Source organism: Camarhynchus parvulus, chromosome 3 (assembly GCF_901933205.1).
Source record: "Camarhynchus parvulus chromosome 3, STF_HiC, whole genome shotgun sequence".
Classification (NCBI taxonomy): domain Eukaryota; kingdom Metazoa; phylum Chordata; class Aves; order Passeriformes; family Thraupidae; genus Camarhynchus; species Camarhynchus parvulus.
Window position 1 is genome coordinate 77,072,349 of NC_044573.1, and position 25,609 is coordinate 77,097,957.

Below are 25,609 nucleotides of genomic sequence, written 5' to 3' on the forward strand. Positions count from 1 at the left end.
AACTGAAGGTCTCCTTGTTTCTTAAGGATTCAAAGACAAAAGCTTTCAGCCATGAGTAGCTACGATGGAGCAGCTGAAGAGGCATGGACACACTTAGGCCAGGGTAATTTACATAAGTTAAAACACATGTTGTCTGTCTAGGCTGTGAACTGTTGTTTATGCACAAATTACAAAAGAAACAGTGTATAGATCAAGTTGAGGCCACATGAACATATGGGTAATAATGTTCATCAGTGGGCTAGTGTAGGCAAATAGGAGATACTCTAAAAATTGAAGTGGTTATAATTCTGATTTCATGCCTTTCTTAATTTCCTTGCTGCCTTAGGCATGGAGAAAAAGGCAGGTTGTCTTCTCTAAGTTACAATACTGTGAAATTCCCAGATGATACTTCAAAGATGCTCAAGAAAGTTACATAACTTCTATTTCATACAGAACAAAAGTCACTGTCATTTTGAAGACAAATGTCTCTTGAAGACTCTTGTAAGATCACATATTTTTTGAAGATGACATAATGAAGGCTCAAAGAGTTATAGTACATGGGGTGTCATCAGGCTGGCAGCCAGTCAACTGCAGGGTTCAACAGGGCTCAATTTTAGGGCCAGTGTTATTTAACATTTGTATAAATTATCTGTACACAGGAGTAAGTTTGCTGAAAAACACAGGAGGAGCTGTGGAGTCAGTTGAGGGTCAAGAGGCCTAATATAGAGACACCTGCAGAGATTAGGGAGCAGCACAATCACCAACCAAAGGAAATTTATCAAGAGCAAGTTCTGGATTCTCCATCTAGGATGGGGCAATTCTGGTTAAACATACAAACTGGGCTGGAGAGCAGCCCCACAGAAAGAGATCTGAGAGTTTGGATCAATGGAAATGTGAATGTGAGTGTGATCTGGCAGCCACAAGGGCCAACCATGTCCTACAAGGCACAGCACCACCAGCCACAGCAAGCCTGTTGAGGGCAGTGATTGTCCCTCTGGGTACTACATCAGTGCAGCCCCACCTCCAATGCTATGTGCAATTTTGGGTGCCTCAACTTAGGAAGAACATCAAACTACTAGAGTCTGTCCAGAGGAGGGTGACAAGATGGTGTCAAAGACAAGAATTTAGGGGAGTAGCTGAAGGAATGGAATGAAGCTGAACCAGGGAAAACCAGCATCATGTTGGACATTAGGAAAATGTTTCTCACTGAGAGGATGGTTGGACACTGGCACAGGGTCACAGCACCAAGCCTGACAGAGTTCAAGGAGTGTCTGGATGACACTCTTAGTTACGTGGTTTAGTTTTAGGTTGTCCTGCAAGGAGCAGGGAGTTGGACCTGATGATCTGCGTGAGTGTCTTCCAAATTGAGATATCCTATGATTCTATGTTTTTACTATACATTTTCTTTCCTGTGATGTTAATAAACTTTCTACAAATAATTTTTCATTTTTATCCACTGCATAATTATATAAATATGCCATCAACATAATTATAGATTGCTTTTAGTACATGAAGTACTGCTGTGCTGTTTAACTAGAAAAAAGGTATTTTCTTCATATAACATTTGATCAGTATTTATATTTTACAACATTTTTCCTACACTATACAATGTAGGCAAATGGCAATTTTCTTTTACTGTTTCTTCAGAGATACACCACTGCCAATGTTACTTCTTAGACTTCCTTTATTCCTCACATAAACATTTAAGGATGAAAGGCAGCACATGGGTATAGGCAAATAAAGACAAACGGAAAACAAACCAACAATCTTTGGAATCCTTAAGTATAATTATAAAGTTACAGCTACAAATATCTATAAAATGAGCATTAGTGATACATTTGAATTTCCTTAGTAAATTATAGTATTTCCTGCCACAATCTGCATCAAAGAAGTTTTCAAGATTTAGTCAGATTTCCTCACTGACTGAATCATGAACCATAGTCTGCATGGGAAAAAGGCAAAGAAATATTCAGCTGTAGTTCAGGAAGTAATACTTTCCCTGTGCACATGTGGAATATACAAATGCAGGCATGTTTTTGTGAAAGTAGGCATGTTTTCATGTAGATTTTGGTTGGTTGTAGTTCCACTAGCCTTTTCTGCCCCTCAAGTAGCTTTTATTCACATGAAATAAATCTCTGGCTCTGCCTGATCTCACTTGATAGTAAGTTAATGCTTCATTTTGTATGAAGGTGAAAAAAAGGAGTGAGAGATCACTTATCATTCACGTTGCAGGCTTTGTATTAATTAGAAAAACCACAATCAATAAGAACCAAAGGCACTTTTCCCCTAAAGATAACTATGTCCAGCATCACTAGAGGGTCTGGGAGTCTCACAGGCTTTGATTTATTAGTAAGAATCGCCTTTTAACGTTTACAACTTCCTAATCCAAATTTCACTTAACTCTGCTGTAAAATGCCCTTCTGGTATTTTGTTAAACTAAACTATACTGTTTTTCTCATGGTTACTTTTACAGTGTGCAAGTTCCATAAGCTTCAAATGCAGAAAAAATTGTAAATGTCTTACTTTGCCACTTTTCACATTTTATACAGCAGTATCTTCTGGATTTTGGGGACAAGTGTTGTTTTATTAAAAGAGAAATGACAAAAAGCCAGTAATTTCTCATACAGAATACATTTTTTTCGTATAACAAGGAAAAACAGAATTCAAACCATTGTTTTTAACTTGCTATTTCACATTAGAAAACTCTTCCCTTAATTTTGTGCATATTCTGCACAGTTTTACCAAGTAACACGGAATCTCATCAGAGCTATTGTATCCAAACACAGACTACCCTAACAAAGAATTTAAATACAGACACAAATAGACAATAGACTTGAGGCATAAGTGAGAAGAAAAACCTTATATTCCAAACACCAAGGAATACAGACACTTTCAACAGAAAATAAAAACATTGTGACTAAGAGATATTCACAACAACAAAGATTATCACAGCCTGAGTGAAATTCCATCTCTAAATCATTCCTTTCTGGGCTTGTGCTTATTACATCTTCTGTCAGGAGCTAATCTCACGTGACAGGCCTGATCCAAAGCCATTTGAAGTCTATGGAATGTCTCTTCCTGACTTCAGGGAGCTTTGCATCCAGCCCTTATAAGCTTCAAGAACAATACAATTCATGGAAAATTGTTTTAAGAGAACAGTAGCTAACTATTGTCTAAGTAGAAAAGAATGTTAGCTTCAAATGAAATTTACCTGCAATGGTAGATTTGTGTTTGGGTGCTTTTATTACTGTTTCTTTATGCATCTAACACAGCTAAAACTTTCCAAAGTGAGTTTTTAACAGAAGCCACAGAAAATCAAAACTGTAGTCAAAACCAAAAAGAAAAGTAAAAAATAAAATATCATTTTGTACATGGTACATTTAGGTTTTCTAAGGAAACAAAAGATCACGTTTAAGGCCTCAATTAATTCAATATTTTCTTAAACAGCTGTACATTGAGGACAAAACAGAACAGGAGGCTTCAAAAATGTATCAGTTGTTCCTGAAGTCAGAAAATCAAAAGATAAATAAAAAATGTTTAGAAACCCACCAAAGCCAAACTAGTTGTATAAGAGAGGGGGTGGGCTGACAGGAAAGCAAGTTTTTTTTTTCTTTTATAATAAAAACCCTGATTGTCAACTAACTTAAGTAAATTTCAAAGCTAGAGGTGACAACTACCTCACCAGACATGGTGAGCAATGTCAGACTCTTACTTATATTTTGAAAATAATAATAGAAATTAAATAAGCCCTGAAATAGCAGTTAAGATAATTTTAAAAACTGGTGGAAGAGAAGTCCCATTGCTGTGATGTGGCTTTTCTCTCATCTATAAGAAAAATGAGGCAATGTAGACCAGTACAGACCCTGATGTTGATCTGATGTGCACATGTAGCAGTAAATTTACACTGAGAAAAAAGCAAATCAAACTTAGCTCTATCACCTCCAAGTTCCTAATGCACCAGAGAGGTGGCTCCAATTTCCTCCCTCAAACAACAAATCAACTCACTACAGCTATTTTAGTTACCTAATGTTGAGATGAAAACACAGAAACTTCCAATTAAGCACAAATATTCCAGAATGTCCAGCTTCTGAGAATGATTCTATGTTTTACAGAAAAAAACCCAACAAAACAAAACCAAAAACAAACAAAAAACCAACCTAACAAAACAAATCCCAACATTAGGTCCTAAAGACTCTTATTCATAAGACATACAAACCACTGTTAATCTTCTGTTTGTGGTTCTACATGTTTAACAACAAACACTGACACTATAACTTTTACTAATTAATAATTTCAGAAGGGTCTATGAAATATTAGACCAAAACCAAGGTAGTCCATACCTCAAAAGGTAAAGTAAATGAGACAAAGCACAAGAAAAAAGCAAACATCAATTTTTGCAATCTAGAGATGCTATAGATTCTGTCTCCTTTATTTAAATCCCAGTATCCACAAGTAAAAATAAACATTTCACTTTATAAATACACCTACACTAACTGCTGATTTTTTAGTCTGAGTGGATGAAAACACAAAACTGGAAATTTCATTTCAGGCAAGTATAAAATTGTGGTTTGATTTTTTTTCCTAAATGAAATGAAACAGTATTTTTCTGGTCAAACACCATACCTTGTTTTGGTATCACAAATATTTTCTTAAAATAACTGTCAAACAGCGCATTTTGTTTGACTTTAAAAGCACATTTATTTTCAGAATGTTGTCTTTTTTCCTTGTTGTTGCTATTAACTGCATTTTTGATCTGAAACGTTGTCCTAAAATGAAAAATCAAACTTTCAGGTAAAAAAAAAAAGTCAAAACAATATGCAGACTTTAACTTCACTTTTCTTTTTTTTCTCCTCTCCTGATATGCACAAAGTAATCCCCCCGGACCTGCCCTGCTCCCCTCTCACTCTGCTCCTGCTGCTGCTGGGACTAACACTTCCCTAACCTTCAGGAGCCCTGGGCTTCCACTTACCCCCCTGCCGTCTCGGAGCATTTCCAGGTGCTGATAAGCTTTTCTCTCTATTGTTGCTGCTGCTTCCCCTTATTTTGGCAGAAGCTACAGCTTTGCAAGTTGCACGGCTCTTACCTCTGAGACCCTCTTTGTTGCTCTGTCTGCGACCACGCTGGAAGCAGGGAGTGATGGACATTAGGGAAGCATGAGCTTCCCCTCGCTGTTTAGCAGCGTGGTCTGCAAAGAAAGATAGAGATGCTGCTCCCTCCTCCTCCCCCCTCGCTGTCCCAGCTTCCTCCTCCCTCCTCCTTGCTCCCTCCTTCCCATCCACAGAAAGCTCCAGCTCTGCGCTGCCACACAATGCGCTACCTCTCAGCACCAGCTACCTAAGGTCAAGAATACAACCCCTCACCCTTCCCCCGCCTTTTCCTCTCCGCCCAGGCATCCTCACCCCTGCTTCCCACGGAATATGGTATCTTCCCAACCAGACGGGCCTCAGTCGGCTCTTGGATCTAAAGTGCAGACAATTTCACCAGCCACGGGGAAAAAAAGAGTTATAAAATAGCAAATGCATAGGGAAGACCGGGGATGCAAAGGGAAAGTGGAAGCCTTTTGGGGAAATTGGAAACTTTGGGGGTTTATCTGTGTGTTAAAAAAAAAAAAATCAAGTCACACTAGCCAAAGCCTGCCACTTGGAGATTAGTTTAAGAGATCTATACAGATAAAGAAAAGTGCACTGGATAGCTAGTTATCTCCCAAATCCAGTTTACCTATTGTTTATGCTCTTTGTTTCTCAAGCTTTATGCTAAATAGCTTTTTTGTAAAGAAACTTTTCCCCTGTAAAACCAGACTTAAATACCAGCATACTCTCATGATGCAATGGAGAATGAAAGGAAAAAAGTAATCAGTAATATTTTTTAAGATTATGAGCTATGAAATAACCCCTTTAAGATCACAGAAAACACCAGAACAAGTCCTCTGACTTTTCAGCTTGAATGACAAATGTGTTCAAGGGGTCTTTTTTCACTTTGAGTAGTAATGGTGATTAGGAGCTCTTTCAGGCAACCAGTACATGGCTCCCAAAAGTCACATATAATTACAGCTAACCAGGATATTTTTCTTAAGGACCTAATTTTAGACACATGACGAAACAGTCCTTATAAAGTGTTTATGTTTGTTACAGAGACTGTGGAGAGAGCTAGGTGATGCTGAAGACTTCTAAAAGATCTTGACTGCTTAAGGTTGCACACCTCATCTAGGTGGACAGGGTCTCCCTCTGGAGGTCTCGAGACACTTCTGGCTCTTGCCAATGACGTATGGCCACCAAACCATAGCACACCTAATCTGTACTAAGTCAGAGGTTTTGTTTTAAGAACAGATAAACTTCAAAAATAAAAAAGGTTAAAACAAGGAGAGAGAATCAGATCTCTAACTATTTTGGTACTAAAATATCTCTATAAAATTATCTATGTGCTTTTCTAGAATACTCTAGAGTTGTCACATTTGTCAGCATAATTTCTGAAGGTCAGAACTTCTTTCTAAAGCAAAGGAAGCTTTAGAATGGACAGATTACTTGGAAGTAAAGTATCACCAGGACCAGAGGTTTTTTACACAAAATACAAAACTGCTGAACTCCCAGCTATAAGATTAAGATCTATATATATACCTTAAACCAACTTCAGTAGTAGAAGAGTGCTAGATAAGAGTGGATCACCAATGGTTGACTGATGAGGTGAACATGACTTTAATGAAGTTTGATACCTTGTACAGCACAGAACACTGAAGTGACAGAAAACTATTCAAGATACACAAACATAGACAGTGAAATGTTGCAGGCATATCTCACAGCAGTGGATTATTGAAAGGCCTGGTTCAATTAAGTACTAATAAATGAAAAACAACGGATGTCCAAGAAAATATCTGCCTTGTGGCTCTAACAAGCAACAGTGGCACTCAGAGCCAAGATGCTGACAGTATGGGTACTCTGCAGAGATTTGGAGATCAGTGGAAGAACAAAAGCAGCTAGCCAGAAGAGTCACCTATCCAGAGAGAGGGAGAAGAATGGTCAGGGAACTAAAACTGGGTCCAACTCTGCTGAGTCTCTTCAGTTCAGGAGCATACCAGGGGCAATAGACATGCCAGTGGCATGAAGTGCAGTCCTTTTCCCTTGCAGCAGACAACCTGCTCTCTTTGAACCAATGTTTTTGCCAGTCCTTCAGCCAACAGCAGCAGCCACGGATCCAGACAATCCCAAACATACTTTCTCCTTACTATCTGCTTTTGTCCAAATTTGTGGAAGTAACTTGGCACAGAGAGATGGGAGGGATGTGGCTCCCAAAGCCACACTTCAAAATACTACCCTTTGATGCTTTTTTCCCTGCTCTGGCTGCAACTGCCAACTATGTGCATAATAATGGTCTCCTACCCACTTGGTAAAGAGGGGTTTGAGCACCATAGACAGTTTTCTCTAAACAGCTCAATGCTCACCAGTTGGTGAAAAGACACACAAAATGTTTTAGGAAAAGGATAGAGAATAAAGAAGAAAATATCAGTTTGACATTGCATTAAGTCTACACTTAGACTTCTTGTACCCTGACTGGGTATTTGATCATGGGATCATCGGTAGCCTCTTGGAAGGGACCACCGGCTGTGTCTAACCCAGTCTCACAAGTCAGCTATACAGTGAGGTTACTGAGGGCTTTACCCAATTGTGCCTTGGAAACTTCCAAGGATGAAGACTATGCAACATTTCTAGACAATCTGATCCACAGCTTTATTGTTCTCATGTTGGGGGAACAATTTCCTTTCTCCCCCCTGTTTTTTTCCCCTTTCAGATTACAGTGTTATTCCTTTCAAATGTCACATTTGAAAAGGCTACAGCAGAACAAAAAGCAACATACAAGAGTGACTAGAGATTTGAAATAACTTCCACACAAAACAGATTACATAGGTTAAGAGTCTTCAAATTGGAAAAATGGTAACTGAACTGATAAATATCTATTGAGATATTTAGTTTGGAATAATATGGAAAAAGCACACTGAAAAGAAATTCTTCCAGTTTCCCATAACACAGGAATTGCAGAGTACCAAATTACATGATTAGGGAACATATTTGAAAAGTAATTACTTCATTTTTTCTAACAAGTTAAAATTATAGAAGTCACTGCTGTAAAAACAGGTCATTTTTGCTTTCCTGTTATTATATAAATTGTTGTTTACAATTAATAATTTATTATTACTTATTAGAATTTGCCTTCTGATCAGAACCAACTCAAGGTGAAGAAAAAAGAGATTCAAGGAGACCATATCACTCTCTACAACCACCTGTAAGGAGGTTGTAATGAGGGGAGTGTTGGTCTCTTTTTCCAAGTAATAAGAGAGAGGATGAGAGGAAACAGCCTCAAGTGGCACCAAAGAAGGTTTAGATTGGGTATTAGGGGAAACTTCTTCACCAAAAGGGTTGTCAAGCTTTGGAGCAGGCTGTCCAGGGAAGTGGTTAAGTTGCCATTCCTGGAGGTGTTTAGAAAATGTGCCAATGTGGCACACATGGACATGGTTTAGTGATGGACTTAGCAGTGCTGAGTTAATGGTTGGACGTGATGATCTCAGAGGTCTTTTCCAACCTAAATGAATCTCTAAGGTTCCTCAGTATTGTAGGCAAAACTGCATTTTGCCATTCCTCAATGGTAAAACAGTGGTATTACCATTCAGTGGTAACACCTACCTTCCATTTTGCTTGTGGTGGAAATGTGAGAGGAAGGGAAGGATGAGAAGAGAGGCAGAAAGGTCTGCTTAGCTTTAATCCTCTGGGGCTGGAGGTGATCTCATCTTGCTGGAGAGGTCTGTTCACAAGGGGTGTTACTCCCTGATGGTAAGACATGGAAGCACTGGGGCTGGACTAGCAGAGCATGGAGGAATGCAGATGCCTCGAAAATGGAAACAAGTACCTGAGTTTTCCAGTGGTTTCTGTTTTTCCAGCATCTGTCTACAGCTTGCCTCCCAGTGGCAGGTAACCCACTTTCCCAGAATCTCTTTCTCCTACACCTTCCCTCAGCACAAACAGGTGCCCCAACATTTCCCATCCATTTCAAGTTCTCACTGCTATTAGAGAGTGAGAAACTGGAGGAAAGGATGGAAGTGGCCAACATGTTGGGCTTGAATTACTTTTATGCTTTTTGTGCTAAATCATAAATCTCACTGCACACATAACAGCAAGCTACTCTTATTTCAAGTAGGTACTGTATAACACTTTTTCACATTATAAGGTAAAACTAAATAATAAAATAAATTTTAAAAAATCCATCAAAAAATCCCCAAAAAATCTGAACCAAACCAAAAACAAACAAAAAACCCCAAACAAACCCCCAAAATTAAAACAAAAACCCAAACAAAACAAAACAAAACAAAACCACACCAAAAACCCCCAAAACAACCAAAAACCCCCCAATTAATTTCAAGGATACTTTTAAACTCATGATATAAAGACAACCACCTTACAAGAACGTACTTCAACTTTTCCATACATTTAAAGTTGACAAAATTAAATATATCATGGAATTTTGTACCTCCTCTGCCACAGAAAAGATACAAACAAAAAATATAATAATGACCTTTTGCAACAGGAATCTTCTTCTGTTGATAAATTCCTTAGCATGGATGAAAACATCCAGCAGGCTCTGTAAAGACCTTTGCCTAGAAACCCCCAGGCTCTGTCAGACCATGGCAGATGGCTTACTGCCAAATTTCCAAACCTTCCTAAGAACACAATATTCTCTGAACTTTTTCAGTAAGACACCAGTGTTCATATACAGCAAGGACTTGCTATTTACACAACACTAATGTCGCCTTAAGGGTCCTTTTCCCATCTATATAATTTCTTTTCTGAATTACAGGTAGAAGAAGCAGGAGCTTCAGTTTGTATCATGAACTAAACCCTACGTCTCCAATGGGATACCACATCCATGACTTTTAAGTGTCATTCAGGACATGACAAAAACAAATGCTGTTTAGCACTCTGCTGCTCTGATTAACTGACCCAAACTTCCTCATACTCACACAACAAAGTGAAGAAATAGGAGATCTGCCTTCCTAGACTAAAGGATGACTATTTGCCATGTGTACAGGAAGAATTTTTTTCACTTTAAATTAAGCTGAGCACATGAAGAAAATTCTACTATTGACAGAAACAGATTTAAGTCATTACATTTTACAGCATAAAATGTACACCTTTATGCCTAATGGTTATGCAGTGGTGAGGACCCTAGGGAGGCCAGGAGCTTATACAGACTGACATATTAATATACAAAAAAATTGTTAACTCTATAGCCCCATGTAGTTCAAACAGATATTTACAGGAATTGCTGTCTTTCATGATTTTTTACTTTTGCAGAAATATATTTCCTCTGGCTCATCTTTTCAGCAACATGTGCGCCTAATGTAAGATCCAATTACAAGATTATTGTCTTGAAAGGAAAGATTGCATTTGATACAGAGCTGTAGAGTTTTACAGAAGGCAGCTTTGATTTTAACTGCAGAATGCTATAACCACTATGTACACAAAGAAAGAAAAAAAATCATATAAGGTTATAAGGTACTTTTTAATGGATGTATTTCCAATTTCAGGATCACATATATAGGCTAATAAATATTAATAGTATATTAATGCAGCAAAAAGTAAAAGAATGGGAAAATAATATTATATAAACAAATTTTGAATATTACAATGGCAATATAAAAACCACCAAAAAAATCCCACACTGCATGAAATACAAACCATTCATCATTTCAGTGCTGCATGAAGTTCACTAGTAAAAACTTTTACAAAGCAGTCAAATTTCAGCTGCTCAAAATAAAAGTAAAGCCTAAGTAGTGCACGGTAAAATATTAAATTACACAAGTAATTTTAGAAGCATTTTAAAGAAAATTATGTTTTGCCTTTCACATACAGTCATTAAGAAATATTAGTAAATCCACTACTCTGGCAGGTTTTGATGGTAAAAGATCAGATTTAGGAAATGAATTATTGCCCCCTGGTGGCACACTAAGAATCAATGTAATGAAAAAGAAACCAATTACAGATAAATAATCAAATATTGTATTTTAAGAATCATGTTTTGTACAATCAATATCTGGAGGTGTTAAAGGAATGCACAGTCATTTTAATATGCATTAAGATAAGAGTAAATGGGGTATAATTTACATTTTCATCTACAAGATTACTCTAATGAATGTGTGATGTTTAATGATCAGCTTTGTAAAACGTAAATAATAACACACTAGAATAAAACTGTTTAACAGTAAAGCACCACAGCAAAAACTCCTGATAGTCAAGCAAGTTACTTCAACATCTAATTTTCATTTAAAAGAATAATAAGTCTTATTAATTTTCATATAAATACAGAAAACTTTCTGAATCTGAATCTCTGTGAGATAACGTCAGCAGGCAAGGACAGAGAAGCATGGGAACAACAGGATTTGATCTTATGACTGGCTAGAACAACAGCATAGTTAAATGTTGATGCAATGTTTTCCACATGGGTTAATACAGGAATTCATGTATCCTAATCCTCAAATTATGAGTTGTTAACATCCTTCTAATGTCTGACCAGCCAACAGCCACCAATTCAATGACTTTAATACTGCTTGGCACATTCCTCACATCGCCTCAAACTAACATGGCCCCAAACATCTACTCCATTTTGCTGTTCCAGGTGGAAGAAACCTGCTTTATCACAGTGGGTTTATACAATCTGGAACTGCAATGATAAAATGCATCTTCCAGAATACAAAAAAGAGTCAGTAATGTTCATTCCTCATGGAACTACACACACGACCACAGAGAAGTTAGCAATTAGGTTATGTTGCACACACAGTAAAATTGAGCATTTTTACATTTTGGTGTAATCATGTGTCCCTTCCATGATAGGAAAACCTGCACCTGCAGCAGTCTAGCCTTGCCTTACAATACTGACAACCAGCATTTGCATGACATCATTAAATGCACAACTCCAAATCTCCTGAAACACATTTTGCCTTTGAGGAGCTGTAATATATTTTTCCCTCTCTTATTCTGGTTGATTCATTAGAGCACAAGAACAACTCACCTTAGTTCTACACTTCTCTACAAGGTCAATTATTACCATGCAACTACTTGACTGAAAATTGGTTGCTATGAAGAAAACTCCATCCTCTATCAAGGCATCTGATACATCATTGGTGATACCATAAGCTACTCTAAAGAAATGTCTAACTGGAAGGGTTATGAAACGCATGGTAAATGTAAATTAATTCAGTATTTATTCAAGATAATAGTGTTAGTTGACTTGTTTGGTCTGACAGAATATGAGCAAAATTCTTCATGGCTTTGAATTCCTCATATCAGACTAGCAGTTCTACATGTCTGATGAAATCAGGACTAGAAATTTCACCTGAAATGTGGGTGGGAGAAGCAAAAAAGTTCATAGTTCTTAAAGCAAAAGAACTCCATGACAGACTTACTTGCTGTAGAAGAGAGTTAATTCCATAAAGAGCAATCAAGCAACAAATGGACTACCTAACAAGAAGCTGGATTTTAAAGAAATGTTTTTGTCTGACAAACAAAAGTTATGTAAGTAATTGGAAATTTTGAGACTACAGCTGAGGCTGGCAAATGACAAGGCATCAGTGCTTGTAAAACATTACCAGAAGTATGGAGGAAAGGCCAGGAGCAATGAAACTGGCACTTGGGAAAGGATGTTGCTACAAGGTAAATGTACAGGATTAGTTTGGACACGCCACATTTGATGGTTCTTGTCTGGTCCTAGAGGAATATACCTTGCCCTTCACTCACAAACCTCTTGTAATTAACTTATACCTGACACAAGCATTCTATCCACGTCTCCCCTGTGAGCGACACGCATAGCTTTGGCTGCCTCATACTAGCAAGTATTGACAAAACCAGGTGATTTGGCATAGAGTCAATACTAATTACTCTCACATACACTTGCATGGCAATGCTCAGCCAGAATGCTCTCCTAGCTCATGTTGTTACCTGGAGGAAAGAGAAATCTCCCTCCTCGCAGTAACCATTGAGGGCCCTCTCCTTGTGAGGAGCTGTGTGAGGGGGGCTGGAGGTCACCTGGCCTGGAAGAGACCGAGGGGAGGCCTCACCGCAGTTACAGCTTCTCGTGAGGGGCAGAGGAGGGCCGACACTTCTCTTCGGTGACCAGGCACAGGACCTGAGGGAATGGCCTGAAGTTGTGCCGGGGGAGCTTTAGGATATTAGAAAATGGTTCTTCACCCCGAGAAGCAGTGCTTGGGCACTGGAACGGGCTCCTCAAGGAAATGGTCACAGCTCAAGAAGCACCTGGACAACATTCTCAGGCACATGGTGTGACTCTTGAGGCGTCCTGTGCAGAGCCAGGAGCTGGACTCGACGATCCATGTGGGTCCCTTCGAACTCAGCATACTCTGACTCCTCCCTTAACCCACGCTGGCCGCTGCAGCGCTCCCGCTGTCGCAAAGGCGACGACGGGGACGACGGCACCGTTTCCGGCGCCGGTCTGGCAGGGTGACGGGAGGGGAGGGGAGGGAAAGGAGCTGCTTTGGCGCATTCCTGCCGGCGCTGGGGGAGGCGGGGGCTGTCCCGGGGGGCGGGAGAAGCTGGGAGAAGCCGGGCAGGGCGGGAAGGCGCCGCGGGGGCCGATGGGTAACAGAGGGAGAAGGCGGCGGCGCCGCGCGCGCCCCGGCGGCAGAGGGGAGGGCGCGTGCGCGGCTCCCGCCCGTTCCCGCCCCAGGCGCGCGCGGGAGCCGCGGCCATGTCGGGCAGCGATGAGGGCGGGAGCGGCCCCGCGGCGCCCCGCGCCCGGCCGCGGCTCGGAGCCTCGGCGTGAGGGCGTCTGTGCGCTCTGCCTCCTCCAGCGCCTCGCCGCGGGGCCGGGCTGACATGGCCAGCCCCGAGCAGTGGGAGAGCCTGAAGCCGCTGCAGCCGGACGCGTTGCGAGTGAGTGAGGTCGCTGGCCGGGCATGGGGAGAGGGCGGGACGGCGCTGCAGCTGCGCTCCTGCCGCGGAGCTTGTGAGGGGGCGGCCGAAAGCCCGGCCTACGTCTCTGGGCGGGAAAGATGCGACGGGCCAGGCAGCGTGGTAGCCGAGAGGAGCATTGGGGTGCTTCCCTCCCTCGTGGCGTTGGGGCGGGCTTCCCGGGAAAGGTGCTAGAATGCAAAAGGATGGATTTTCTCGCCTATGTCTCTTATAGCCTCTTAATCGAGCAAAATATGGTGTAGCTAAGTATGAGAAAAGGGGACTACGATGTGTTTTCTCCTCTTAACGTCTGTGATCATCTTACATGCAGCTGCCACCATTACCTTTAGCAATGCTATGAAGTAGTTTGCAAAAAAGTCTATTTTGTAAAACTTGAAAAAAAGTTACATGTCTTTTAGTTAATCGTAATGGTGCATGCTTTTAATTTTGTGATGTGTTTAAAATATATTACTTTTTTCCTTAAATTAATCTTGTCAGTTGGGCTAAAGGTTACTTGGTAGTACTTTTACTTCTTAAAGCCATGAAAGAGTTCATGTAAGCTTTTTGGTGGGTAATTAAAGTGATGATTGTAAGAAGAAAATAGTATTTGGCACAGCTTCTTTATGTAGATACCTAGATGAGTGTACAATGGGTGATACTTTCCTGAATCAACTTCTTATAAACAGGGAGGTCAAAGATGTGGTAATCATTAACAGCCTTGCCTGCAATGGCCATGGAATAGTGGGTGGGAATTACATCTCTGCAGGTAGCTCGGTTTGCAGGCAGCAGATGGGTGGGATCCCTAGACCAGAGGCCATGAACTGCCCAACCCTTGGGATAACAAAGGGCAGGGAGAAGGTGACCAGGTGACTGGCACTGACCAGGTGAGTAGAAACTGAGGGACGCAGCAGAAGCCATGAACTGCCAACCCTTTGGGTAACAAAAGGACACAGAGATGGTGGCACTGCCAAGGTGGATGAAGAGAGATGCATGGGGAGACACAGCAGGAGCAGAGGACTCAGGGATGAAGAGCAAGATTCACCTGAGTAGACTATGAGCATATAAAAACTTACAGGTTCCTTTATTGTGCATCCTCTTTGGAGGTACCAGCTTGGGCTGTTTATTCACTGTGAATAAATTGCTTTATGGAGAGACTCTGCGGTGGGAAACCTGGGGTTGAACCAGTGAGGAAGCATGGCCTGACTGCATGTGTGGTGTGTGTAGGGAGTCAAGTGGGCCTCCCAATAGCTCACTGAGGCAGTCCACCGTGAAGGGCCTTCAGTCCCAGCAGTGACAGCATGAGACTTAACAGGGAATCTCATGAATGGTCAGACTGGGAAGTTTTCTTAACAGTGGGATATTCAAGACTCTGAGCCTACTAGTAAGGAAGGTTAGTAGTAAAGTGCAGAACCTGGATTCCAGCTTACTCAGTCTTCAAGACACCAGCTTATTCTGCCAAGAGGTAGGTTGAGATTTTTGGGAAGGCAGCTTTGGAAGCTGGAGGAGCTGAAGAGATTGAGATCAGTAAGGAGAAACACGTTTCATCATGGCAAAAAGAACAGGACAGACTTGAAGGACAGCCTAAAGAACAAGGATAAAAAGTGCCTGGACATGCAGATATGATGCTTGGAAAGCCAAAGTTGTAGTGTTGAAACTAGCAAGGAATATCAAAGGTCACAATATTGAAGAAATTTCCCTGTCTGACCATTCAAGAGACACTCTTGTCAGTCACTCTCACACCACCTGAGCTGGGACCAAGGTCCCTTTGCAGCTGCACCTCCACACTCACACACCTCAAGGTCCCCTCACCAGATTAACCCCAGGTTGCCCATAGCAGAGCCTCAGACATTTGGACCCTTAAAATAACTTAAATCTTGGTACAACAGCTGGAGCAGGGACCCCAAACAAAGGAAACCTTGGGCTTGTATAAACCTGTATTGGGTTTTTGTGGTCAGGTTTTGATAGCAGGTGGGGGGCTGCAGGGTGGATTCTGTGAGAAGCTGCCAGAAGGTTCCCCCATGTCCTGCAGAGCTAAGTCCAGGCAGCTCCAGGATGGGTCTGTCACTAGCCAAGGCAGAGTTCATCAGAGACAGTGATAGTGCCTCTGTGATAACATATTTAAGAAGGGGGGAAAAAGTTATTATAGAGTTGTAATTACATCCAGAGAAGATTGAAGTGAGAATATATGAGAGGAACAACTCTGCAGACACCAATGTGAGTGGAGAAAGAGGAGGAGGTGCTCTGGGTGCTGGAGCAGAGACTCCCTGCAGCCTCAGCTGCAGCCCATGGAGGAGACCCAGGCTGGAGCAGGTGGGTACCTGAAAGGAGGCTGTGAACTTGTGGGCAGCCCATGCTGGAGCAGGTTCCTAGCAGGGACCTGTGGATCCATGGAGAGTGCAGCCCATGCTGGAGCAGGCTTTCTGGTAGAACTTGTGACGCTTGACCCCTGCTGGAGCAGGCTGTGCCTGAAGGACTGCACCCTGAGGGAAAGGAAACTTGAATAAGTTGGTGAACTGTTGCTGTGGGATGGACTCATATTGGAGAAGTTCATGGGGGGCTTTCTTCTGTGGGAGGGAACTCCATGCTGAGGTAGAGGAAGGATTCTCCATCCTGAGCAGCAGCAGGAATAGCATTTGATGAACTGACATAACCCCCATTCCCATCTCCCTCCGCTGCTGGTGTGGAGGAGGTAGAGCTTGGGGAAGGATGGAGGGGAAGATGTTTTCTTAAGATGTGTTTTAGTTCTCATTATTCTGCTCTGATTTTATTGGTAATAAATTTAATTAATATTTCCAAGTTGAGTCTGTTTTGCCCATGATGGTATTCGAGGAGTGATCTCTTCTGGTCCGTAGCTCAAGTCATGAACTTCTTGTTACATCTCTCCCCTGACCACTTGTAGAGGGGAGTGATAGAGCAGCTTTGGTGGGTGCCTGGCAGGGTCTTTCCTAGGGCCTGTTGTCAGGTGGAGGATGTGAGGTTTATGGGCTGGAAGAAGGGGTCATCTAACACCTCATAAACCCAGGAAGTTGAAAATCAAGAGTTAAAGCCTTGCCTTTACCCTGCAGTGGTACAGGCTGGGGACTACTCTCTTGAAAGGATCTGGAGGTCCTTATGGACAGTGGGCTAAATGTGCGTCTGCATTGTGTCCTGACATTGAGGCATATGAGGCTGCCTTAGCAGGAGAAGAGTAAATTGAGGGAAATTATTCTTTTTCTTTACTTGGCATATGTTAGATTGCCCTTGGAATGCTGTTCCTGTTTTAGGCCCACTAGTACAGGAAGGCTGTTAATAAACTGAGAGGACTTGTTAAGCCACTGCAGCCCTTCAGTAAAATCATAGCGTATCCTGAGTTGGAAAGGACCCATAAGGATCAAGTCCAACTCTTGTCCCAGCACAGGACAATCCCAAGAGTCACACCATGTTCCTGAGAGCATTGTCCAAGAGCTTCTTGAACTCTTGGTACTGTGACTGCTTCCTTGGGGAGCCTGTTCCAGTGGCCAACCACCCTCTGAGTGATGAACCATTTTCTTAATATCTAACCCAAATTTCCCCTGACAAGTTTCATTCCATACTTGCAAGCAAGTTAAGAACTTTAAAGGTTACCAGATATTTCACAGTTGTACACGATGGGCAACTGAAAGGAGATGGCCATGAATTGAAGCAGAAGAAGCAAGAGAGGTTGCAGCTTGCCTGAGCATCAGCGAGTTCATTGGGGTTTCCTGTTTTTGAAAACAGAGTGAGTTGTGCTGAGAAAAAGGGCTGAAAGTTCTGGCAGGAATTAAAATGCATGTATTCCTTTTATCTAGTGACACTTCACAGTAATAGCTGTTGTCAGAGCTGTGATGGCTGTAACATCTAAAGAAGATTTGAGGATTTCTTCTGAAGAAGCTCCCCCTGTAGAGAGCATTTTATGACAGTTGGGTTTTTTCCCTTTTTATTTCCTCAGGCACAATTGGTCGACCTGAATGTGCACAAGGACACACAGCTTGTGAAAAGTAAGTTGCTATGTGTCATGTGTGAAAATTAATCTTGCAGTATGTCATGCCTTTTTACAATGTGAGTACAATGCTGTAGACAAATGAAAAATTGTATTTAATATCAGCAGAGCAGGAAAAATGCTGAACACTGACTGAAATAACAGATATGAAGCAATACATTCTTTATAGTTTTTTCTCTTCAGATCTGTTGCAAGTATACCTTCCCATTGTATATAGAAAATAATGCACAGGAAAAGCAAGTTAGAAAAGACTGGAACAACATACTGGCAAATGTTGTGTTTCAGCTGGTGTTAATAAATGTGGAAATAAACTTGAGTGAATTTCTGGGTGTTGGGGTTTTTTTGTTTATTTTCTCACCAGCTGAATTGCTTCACACCTTTCACAGTAACACAGTCCAAAACTGAATTGTTGAACCTGTCACTTTGTGTTAAGGAGTGCACAAACTTGCAGCAATGGAATGGGTGTGATACGTTATGAGTAAAAGTGTGTATTTCATTCATCTTGGGAAAACTACTGAAGGTTGAAGTAAAAGTGTTGTCTGGGGTACTTTGTTTACACACTCACCTTTTCTTGCAGCATCAGACTGCTCAGGGACACAAGTTGATCAGGTGAAATACCTGGTTTGCTTTACAGGAGGAAAGACAAGTAACAGCTGAATTTGATGATCTTTTATTGGTTGGCATCAAATGAATGTGTGCCTACCTTGACTTTTTGACTCAGAAGTAGGTGCTTTTTTGTGCTTTTTGCATACATAAATAACAATCTCAAGTTATTCATCAGGGATTTCTGCTGTTTCTGCAAATATGGTGGTAATGAATACACATAGCACAGGGATCTCTTAAACCAGGGTGTCAGGGTAGCTGTAGATCTTTGTTGTATTAGTAAATCAACCAATGGAATGACTAGTTCTTTTGCCCTGAGACCAGATAGTGCAAACAGTTCGTCTGCATACTAAATTCTTCAGTTCCAGAGCAGATAGGTCCTGTCCAGGCTGAAACAGTCCTGAAGCCAAGCTGACTGGTGAACCATGCCTAATGATTACATGCGAGGTCTGCTGGTTAAACTGGACCAAAAAGATGTGAAAAAATACTGTAATAGTGTCATGCAGCAGAGATAGAGCTATGTTTCTCTGGCAGCACCTCAGCACTGTCTGTAGTTAACCAAAGGTTTCATTGGTATTTGGTCAGTGGTCCGATCCCATGTCCTGTAGAGCACACAGTTACTCAGTTATTAATATCCATACTAGCAGTGTGGAGTCATGAATGTTGAAAGCACAAAAATGTATGCTTGCTATTTACATAAAATCATTGCAAATAAATGAAGGTATGTGTAGTTAATAGGCTTTATATGGTGCCATTGCAATGTAAGTATTAAAAACTGCAGTGCTTCCAGACTTTTACATTCATTGTTACTTCATCACTATCATTTTTTTACTTCATGCTTATGTAGTAGCTTACCCTAAATATTCTACCAAAACTTTACAGAAACTGTGGATATCAAAAGGCCTCGATTTGATGCATCCTTGGTGCTTTTGACACGAAAATTTATGGCTCTTCTCAGAAAAGCTCCAGATGGTGTCCTTGATTTAAATGAAGTAGCAAAAACACTTGGAGTACGAAAACGAAGAGTGTATGACATCACCAATGTGTTGGATGGCATCGACTTGATTCAGAAAAGATCTAAGAATCATATCCAATGGATGTGAGTTGGCTTTGAAGCTTCTAGTTTCTGAAACAGTAAATCCCAACAGTGTTGAGTAATGTTTATAACTTTGAGAGTATCTTTAAGCATATTAAGTTGCTTCTCATAGATAATATTTTAAGTTCTGCATCCTTCCTTATGCTATGTGAATTACCTAATATGTTAACAAGCATCAAGTGCGTAAGTACGCGGAAGCATATTTCAGCAGAAAAAAGGATGCCAGACTTTCTTACTGTTTGCTGTTAGTATACTTGATGTTTGATAAACATGCTTTTGTTTATACAAACATGCTAGACAATTTTAATATTCTTCTAGAGGTAACAGTCTTGACCAACTGATTGGAAAAGCACCAGAGCAGCAGAAACTTAAAGAAGAACTTTCTGACTTATCAGTCATGGAAGAAGCTCTGGATGAATTAATCAAGAATTGTGCTCATCAGATATTTGAACTAACAGATGACAAAGAAAATGCAAAATATCCTTTCAACTCTTGCATTATTTTAGCACATTATTTTGGTTGCACATATTTATCTAGTAAGAAGTGTAGTCTGATACCACAGGTATGCAGTACTGCTTGATAACGAGTTTTATAATAGCAGACTTTTTGATTATTTTGCATTTGAGAATGCCAGTCCTGTGCCTTGCTTTGCAGTATCATGGACAGTCTAGCCTGTCCTCAGGGGAGCGTTGCTTGTGTGATCTTTCCTACTGCAGAAGAATGAAGTGGGGAATAGTCTTAGTACCCTGACCATCATCCTGTTCTCTCCATTTGAGTCGGCTCAGGGGCTGGTTTTGACCCACCAGTGAGCTCAAGATGCTTAGTGAGATAACAGAGAGGACTCAGAATGGAGTCCCAGTGACCTGTTGCCAAGGAGATATAATGGTATGTTGGTTATGTCCTAATACTCTTCTCTCTAGAAAGAGATTCCAGTGCAGTTCTGACTTCCAGATGGGTTTTGACAATAGAAAAGAGATTCATTTTAATATATGGCATAAAGTTTGAATTTTGGCTTTGGGTTACAATAAAATATTATTTTGTTCCCTTGTTTGGCAAGATGTTAAGGGATGTGCACAAATGAAATGTGCTCATATTCTTTATACCTTACTGGTCAAGATAATAGTTCTACAGTGTCTCAGGAGATTATTTTCATGCTATTAGAAAACAGAGTGTAATTCTTGAAGAACAGTATTCCTTCTGCTTTGTAGACTTATGACAACATCTGTGAAGACTGTTTGGGGTTTTTTTATAACATTGAATATATTTCTAAAAGCTTTTTTTTCCTTCCTGGAAATACAGAAGAGTATTTTTCTACCATTAGCAGATACGCCATTTTGCAAAGATAATATTAACTTCTGCTGAATTGTTGATCAGTTTTCTGAAGTTGGTATTCTGCCTCAATATATCTTAACATCACACTCTTGCTTCTGCCCATTAGCAAATTACATAATCCTTGACCAATGTATACACTAGCTTATGTGACGTACCAAGATATCCGAAGTATTCAGGCATTTCAGGAACAGATTGTGATTGCAATCAGAGCTCCAGAGGAAACCAAATTGGAAATACCAGTTCCTAAAGACGTAAGTTTAATACATTTCTTCTGAAGAAACAGAAGTTTTTAGATTTGATTTTTTGCAGCAGCAGTCAGTAATTGACTTCCAGTTTCTCTGTCATGCAGATAGTGGTAGTTAAATGTTCTTGTGTTCCACTGAACAGTGCTGCAGGGATAATAGTCTTAGAAGCTTACTTGCTGTATTTTTCTTTTTGCCTAAATTACTACACCATAAATGTATCTGAGCCTTAGTTACCTGGTTTTGTTAGAGAGAATGGAAAAGCTGTAATAAAGTATGCAATGTACAGTATGGATGGAAAAAGAAAACCTTTTTATTCACTCTGATAGATGATATCTACAGGGATTTTTCATGGAGTGGGGCTGTTCCCTGTCCTCACCCCACGGTGCAATATACAGACTCCATTCTTGTCTCACAGAGGAGCCAGACCTTTGCCCCCTGCACCCAGCAGTGCTGCAGCTGCATAGTGTAGCCTATGTACTGGGAACCCATTGTTGGTAGTGCTCTGAGAGGGCAAATCCTGGAAGACAGCCTAAGATAACAAACGGAACTTTAATTCCATTTTCTTTTTTGCATGAGCATTTTTTATAATCTTCCCAGTTGCATAGTCATTGAAGTTGCCTTGCTGTGTGGACAGAAAGGTGGAGATACCTTAGGAAAAGGAAATGAATCAGCAGAACCAAAGAGTTAGATCCACTACATAGATCTCCAGTAGTTTCCCTGGTCAAAGGAGCTGTCTGGCATCCAGTGGAGGTGAAAATTCCAGATGCCTCCTGAAGCAATAAAAAGGCAGAATTTAAAAAGTTGTACATTAGCACCGAATATTTTCTCCATTGTGCATTAAGATTTATTTGCTCTGTGTCTTGCAACGTGATGTCTGTGGAAGGAATGCAGTAGAAGTGATAAGGATTAGTTGCTTTACTATTTTGTTAAAGCTATGTGCTCCAGTTTGTTGTGTGATTCATGGCAATGTTTTGTCAAGTTTTTAAATTTTGTTACTCTTCCTAAACATAAGTAAGTCTTGGTTATCTATCTGAAGGTCAATAGAAAGACTAAACAAATACTTAAATGCACATTGATTAAAAATGAAAGCTTGTTAGCTTAATTCTGCATAATAGTTGTCCTACAAATGTATGTAATAGTCATAATTTATGTGGAAGCAGTAACACAATTTTAAATAACTACATCATTTCAGTATTAGTTCTGTTCTTAATCTATTGTCTTTAAGTGCAAAAATAGATAAAGAATGTATTAGATTTATTCTTTGAATTACATACAAGTTGCTGTTTTATAGGATCACATAGAAGTACATGTGAAGAGCACGAAAGGACCCATTGATGTGTATCTATGTGAGGTAGAAAAAGAGAATCCAGGTGCCGAAACTTGTGAAGATATGGATACTGTCCATATCTAATGAAACTGAGGCATCATTTTATCCTGATGAAGGTAACATCCTCCTTTTCCATTTTTATCCACATGTATTTTTCTTTTTGTTTTCTCAAGATTATCGTATCATTCTGATAAAGTTGTAAGCTGTACTGTTGAACAAGTGTAATTTTCGGAGCATAGAGTGTGGGCCAAGATGTGTGGGACTATAGGAAACGCCTGGAATAGAAGTGTGTGCTGTTGTGTTACCTCACAGCAACAGGAGGTCAGAGAGTCAGGCACGTGCACACAGAGCAAGGCACTCTTGTTCCCTGGCCTTTTCCTTCCTTTGCTCCTTGCTGGTTTTCTGTCAGAGCCCATGGATGGAGCTCTCAGCTCCATGTGTCAGCTCTCAGCTGCTGCACTACAGAGTCCTGCTCAGCGCAGATTGTTGCCATGAGAGTTATGATGCTGCTGTAAATGACACTGTGCTACTGCTCATTCCTGCCCTAAGGCAGGGCAGACAGAAGAGGGGACGTCGTATTTCAATCTCCTAAAACAAGACTGGATGGAGTAGAGATTCTGAAGAACCCTAGTGCAGCAGGATGTTGTGGCTTAAAAATAAATGTAGCAGGAATTGCAGAAGCTCAGAACACAAAGAAAGAAATTATCTTTAGAAATGCTGCTTTATAGGTGAAGGGAAGAGTTGGCTTTTTCGTCTCAGGCATTTTTTTAATTCATTTCGCTTGTGGAATAACTCAAAATTGTATTTTCTACAATTAGAATTCTACAATTAGTATTCTACAATTAGAATATTCCTCTTTTACTTTCTTTTTAAAGTGAGATCTCCGACAGAAGAGAAAAAACCATTTGAGATGCCAGATTAATTGCAACACAAAAATCTAATGTAGAATGTAAATATCTGTGTTCTAGGGCTTTTCCAAACTGCTTGGATCTGCTAACTTCGTAACCTGAAATGTTCCAAAGTGTTTTAAAAATCCAGCAGTGGATTGGTTGAGTGCTTTCACAGGATTGCTTATCTTCCCAAGTCAAAAGACAACAGTTTCCGGAGTTGCGTTTAGGAGCTTTGTTTTCTTAATTGCATATGACCTACAGAGTTTTGGGAAAACGATTCTTTTCCTTAAAATTTTAATTGACAGAAAACAAAGATAATCAATTACTTCCAAAAATTAAGGTTGGAGAACAATTTCTGGAATGGTCCACAATCTGCGTGAGAATGTATAAAATGAAGAAATGCACTTTTCAGTTCTGAGGCAGCACTACTAAACAGGATTGTCAAATACAAGTGTAACAAAGAACTGGTGTATTGGAAGCCTTTGGTATGAAGAAGATGTAAATATCCCAAGAGTTATGCTTTACACTGTGTAAGTGCTGTTTGTGTCCACCTCTACATGAACTATGGTATCAACACTGAAGTGAAATAATTGGGCTTTGTGTATATACTTGTATCATTTCTGGGTAGTTACTGATGTACATTTATTGAGATGGTTTGCATTTCTGCCTCTGTACAGCAAAGAAATAAAATAAGTTTACAAAAATACAAAATAGTCTAATGAAACATGTTGGGCTGCCTTTGCTGCAATTCACTGAGTAACTACAAGCATTTAAAATTATGTGAAAATCTAAAATCTGTTTCACATGGTACTGTCAGATAACACTTAGATCTGGATCTTGTGATGCCACAGCACTGTAGCAATTTTCAGAAGAATGATCGATAACTACTTAAGTTGGTCCATTTCAGTTTCTGGAGTTTACATACAGCAGAACCTTAGCTGAGTATCGTGATGTCTTTGTGGCTCAGCTTGCAAAAATATGTAAAATACTTTAGGACTATGTCTGTATTATCCATCTTTCATATCCGTAAACCAAAGCTGTCAGATTTGTATACTGGATTTTCTAAGGGAGTGAACTGTCACTGTACAAATGCTGTGCATGGGCTCACTTCATCCCAGTATGGTTTCTGTAGGGATGGGTTGGCAGGTTTGGTTTTAAATGGGAAGTCCAAGTCCTTGGGTCACACAGTATTGACAGCTATGCATCTCCTCACAAGTGAGACCATCAAAGCTAATTAAACCCTGCATGTTCTAGGCAGCAGCTCTACAGCTCTCTTAGACAGGTGCAGTGAAATTAAATGCCCTAGGTTCTACAATACAAATAAGGTGGCACAGGTGACACTGATGAGCATAAATATACCTAAATACAGATTGAGAATTAACTCAGTGTTCCACAAGGTTCCCTAGTTCTGCGAAATGCATAGTAGTATGCTTTGCAAATTGGGGAAAAAACACCAAGTGCAATCTTGTGTCAGAAAGTAATCTTGAATTTTTATATCTGTCCTATCAAATTCTAGCTCCAGAATACAGGACTTCTGGAAAAAATAGGATACTGTGATTTTTTTGTCTATGAAATTCAAAACTACAGGCTGAGCTGTAATAATAATAAATAAAAGCAAAGTGACAGTACAATGAATACATAGAACAGGGTAAAAATGAGGAAGGTGCTCCTCCAGTGAAGCTGGGAGTGACAGTTAAAACTAAAAAAGCATTTTTTTTCACAGGAAAATTGTCCTTTTCCTTCAGTGACTGGTTTCTGTTCAGGTGGCAAACTATTTGATGTTTTACATTGCTGTTCTGTTTTGGTGGGGGGGGTGTCTGTGCCGAAGAGAAGCATTGATTCCCCCTACACTAGTTCAACAAGTCAGGACAATGTTTGCCATAAAACGTGTAAAAATTTCCAACACTAAATAATTCTGAATGCTCTATCTTGGGGTGGGTTTTTGTTACATGATCATAAAATTCTAGAGTGGTTAGGGTTGCAAGGGACCTTGAAGGTCACATAATTCCAATGCTCCCCCTACATCACAGAATTATTTAAGTTGGAAAGACCTCCAATACCATCAACTTCAACCTTTGACCAAACACCACAACATCAAGTACTCCATAGCACTAAGATTCAGATCCAGTCGTTGCTTGATCTCCCCTAGGGATGGTGGCTCCACCACCTTCCAGTGCTTCACAGTTCTTTCAGT

At 40.3% G+C, this 25,609-nt stretch overlaps 2 protein-coding genes across 8 annotated transcripts in view; one reads left to right on the top strand and one right to left on the bottom strand.

Annotated features, from left to right (window-relative positions):
- Nucleotides 1-5,196, bottom strand: part of GREB1 (growth regulating estrogen receptor binding 1) — an 87,841-nt gene extending 82,645 nt beyond the window's left edge. For 5 of the 6 annotated variants that reach the window (XM_030946333.1, XM_030946332.1, XM_030946334.1 and 2 more), the window contains exon 1: nucleotides 4,949-5,004. In XM_030946333.1, the coding sequence (XP_030802193.1) occupies nucleotides 4,949-4,969 (21 nt within the window). In that variant the 5' untranslated portion in view covers nucleotides 4,970-5,004. Of the gene's footprint in view, nucleotides 1-4,948; nucleotides 5,005-5,062 lie in introns of those variants that run through there. The other variant, XM_030946336.1, reaches the window with a different exon arrangement.
- An 8,508-nt stretch (nucleotides 5,197-13,704) lies between these two features.
- E2F6 (E2F transcription factor 6) lies at nucleotides 13,705-24,126 on the top strand. Of its 2 annotated transcripts, none has more exons than XM_030946246.1 (7): nucleotides 13,705-13,907; nucleotides 17,872-17,920; nucleotides 19,408-19,624; nucleotides 19,940-20,098; nucleotides 21,090-21,204; nucleotides 22,490-22,641; nucleotides 23,401-24,126. In XM_030946246.1, the coding sequence occupies exons 1-6, from the start codon at nucleotides 13,851-13,853 to the stop codon at nucleotides 22,607-22,609; spliced, it is 717 nt and encodes a 238-aa protein (XP_030802106.1). In that variant the 5' UTR covers nucleotides 13,705-13,850; the 3' UTR covers nucleotides 22,610-22,641; nucleotides 23,401-24,126. The 2 variants fall into 2 exon arrangements, with proteins under 2 accessions (XP_030802106.1, XP_030802107.1); XM_030946247.1 differs by having other exon boundaries at nucleotides 23,494-24,126.
- The last annotated feature ends 1,483 nt before the right edge of the window (nucleotides 24,127-25,609 follow it).

Excerpts from the sequence above, each read along its gene's own strand:
- E2F6 (XM_030946246.1), top strand. The coding sequence starts at position 13,851 with ATGGCCAGCCCCGAGCAGTGGGAGAGCCTGAAGCCGCTGCAGCCGGAC. Across the intron at positions 17,921-19,407 it reads GGACACACAGCTTGTGAAAA|AAACTGTGGATATCAAAAGG; the intron begins GTAAGTTGCTAT and ends AAAACTTTACAG. Across the intron at positions 19,625-19,939 it reads AAGAATCATATCCAATGGAT|AGGTAACAGTCTTGACCAAC; the intron begins GTGAGTTGGCTT and ends ATATTCTTCTAG.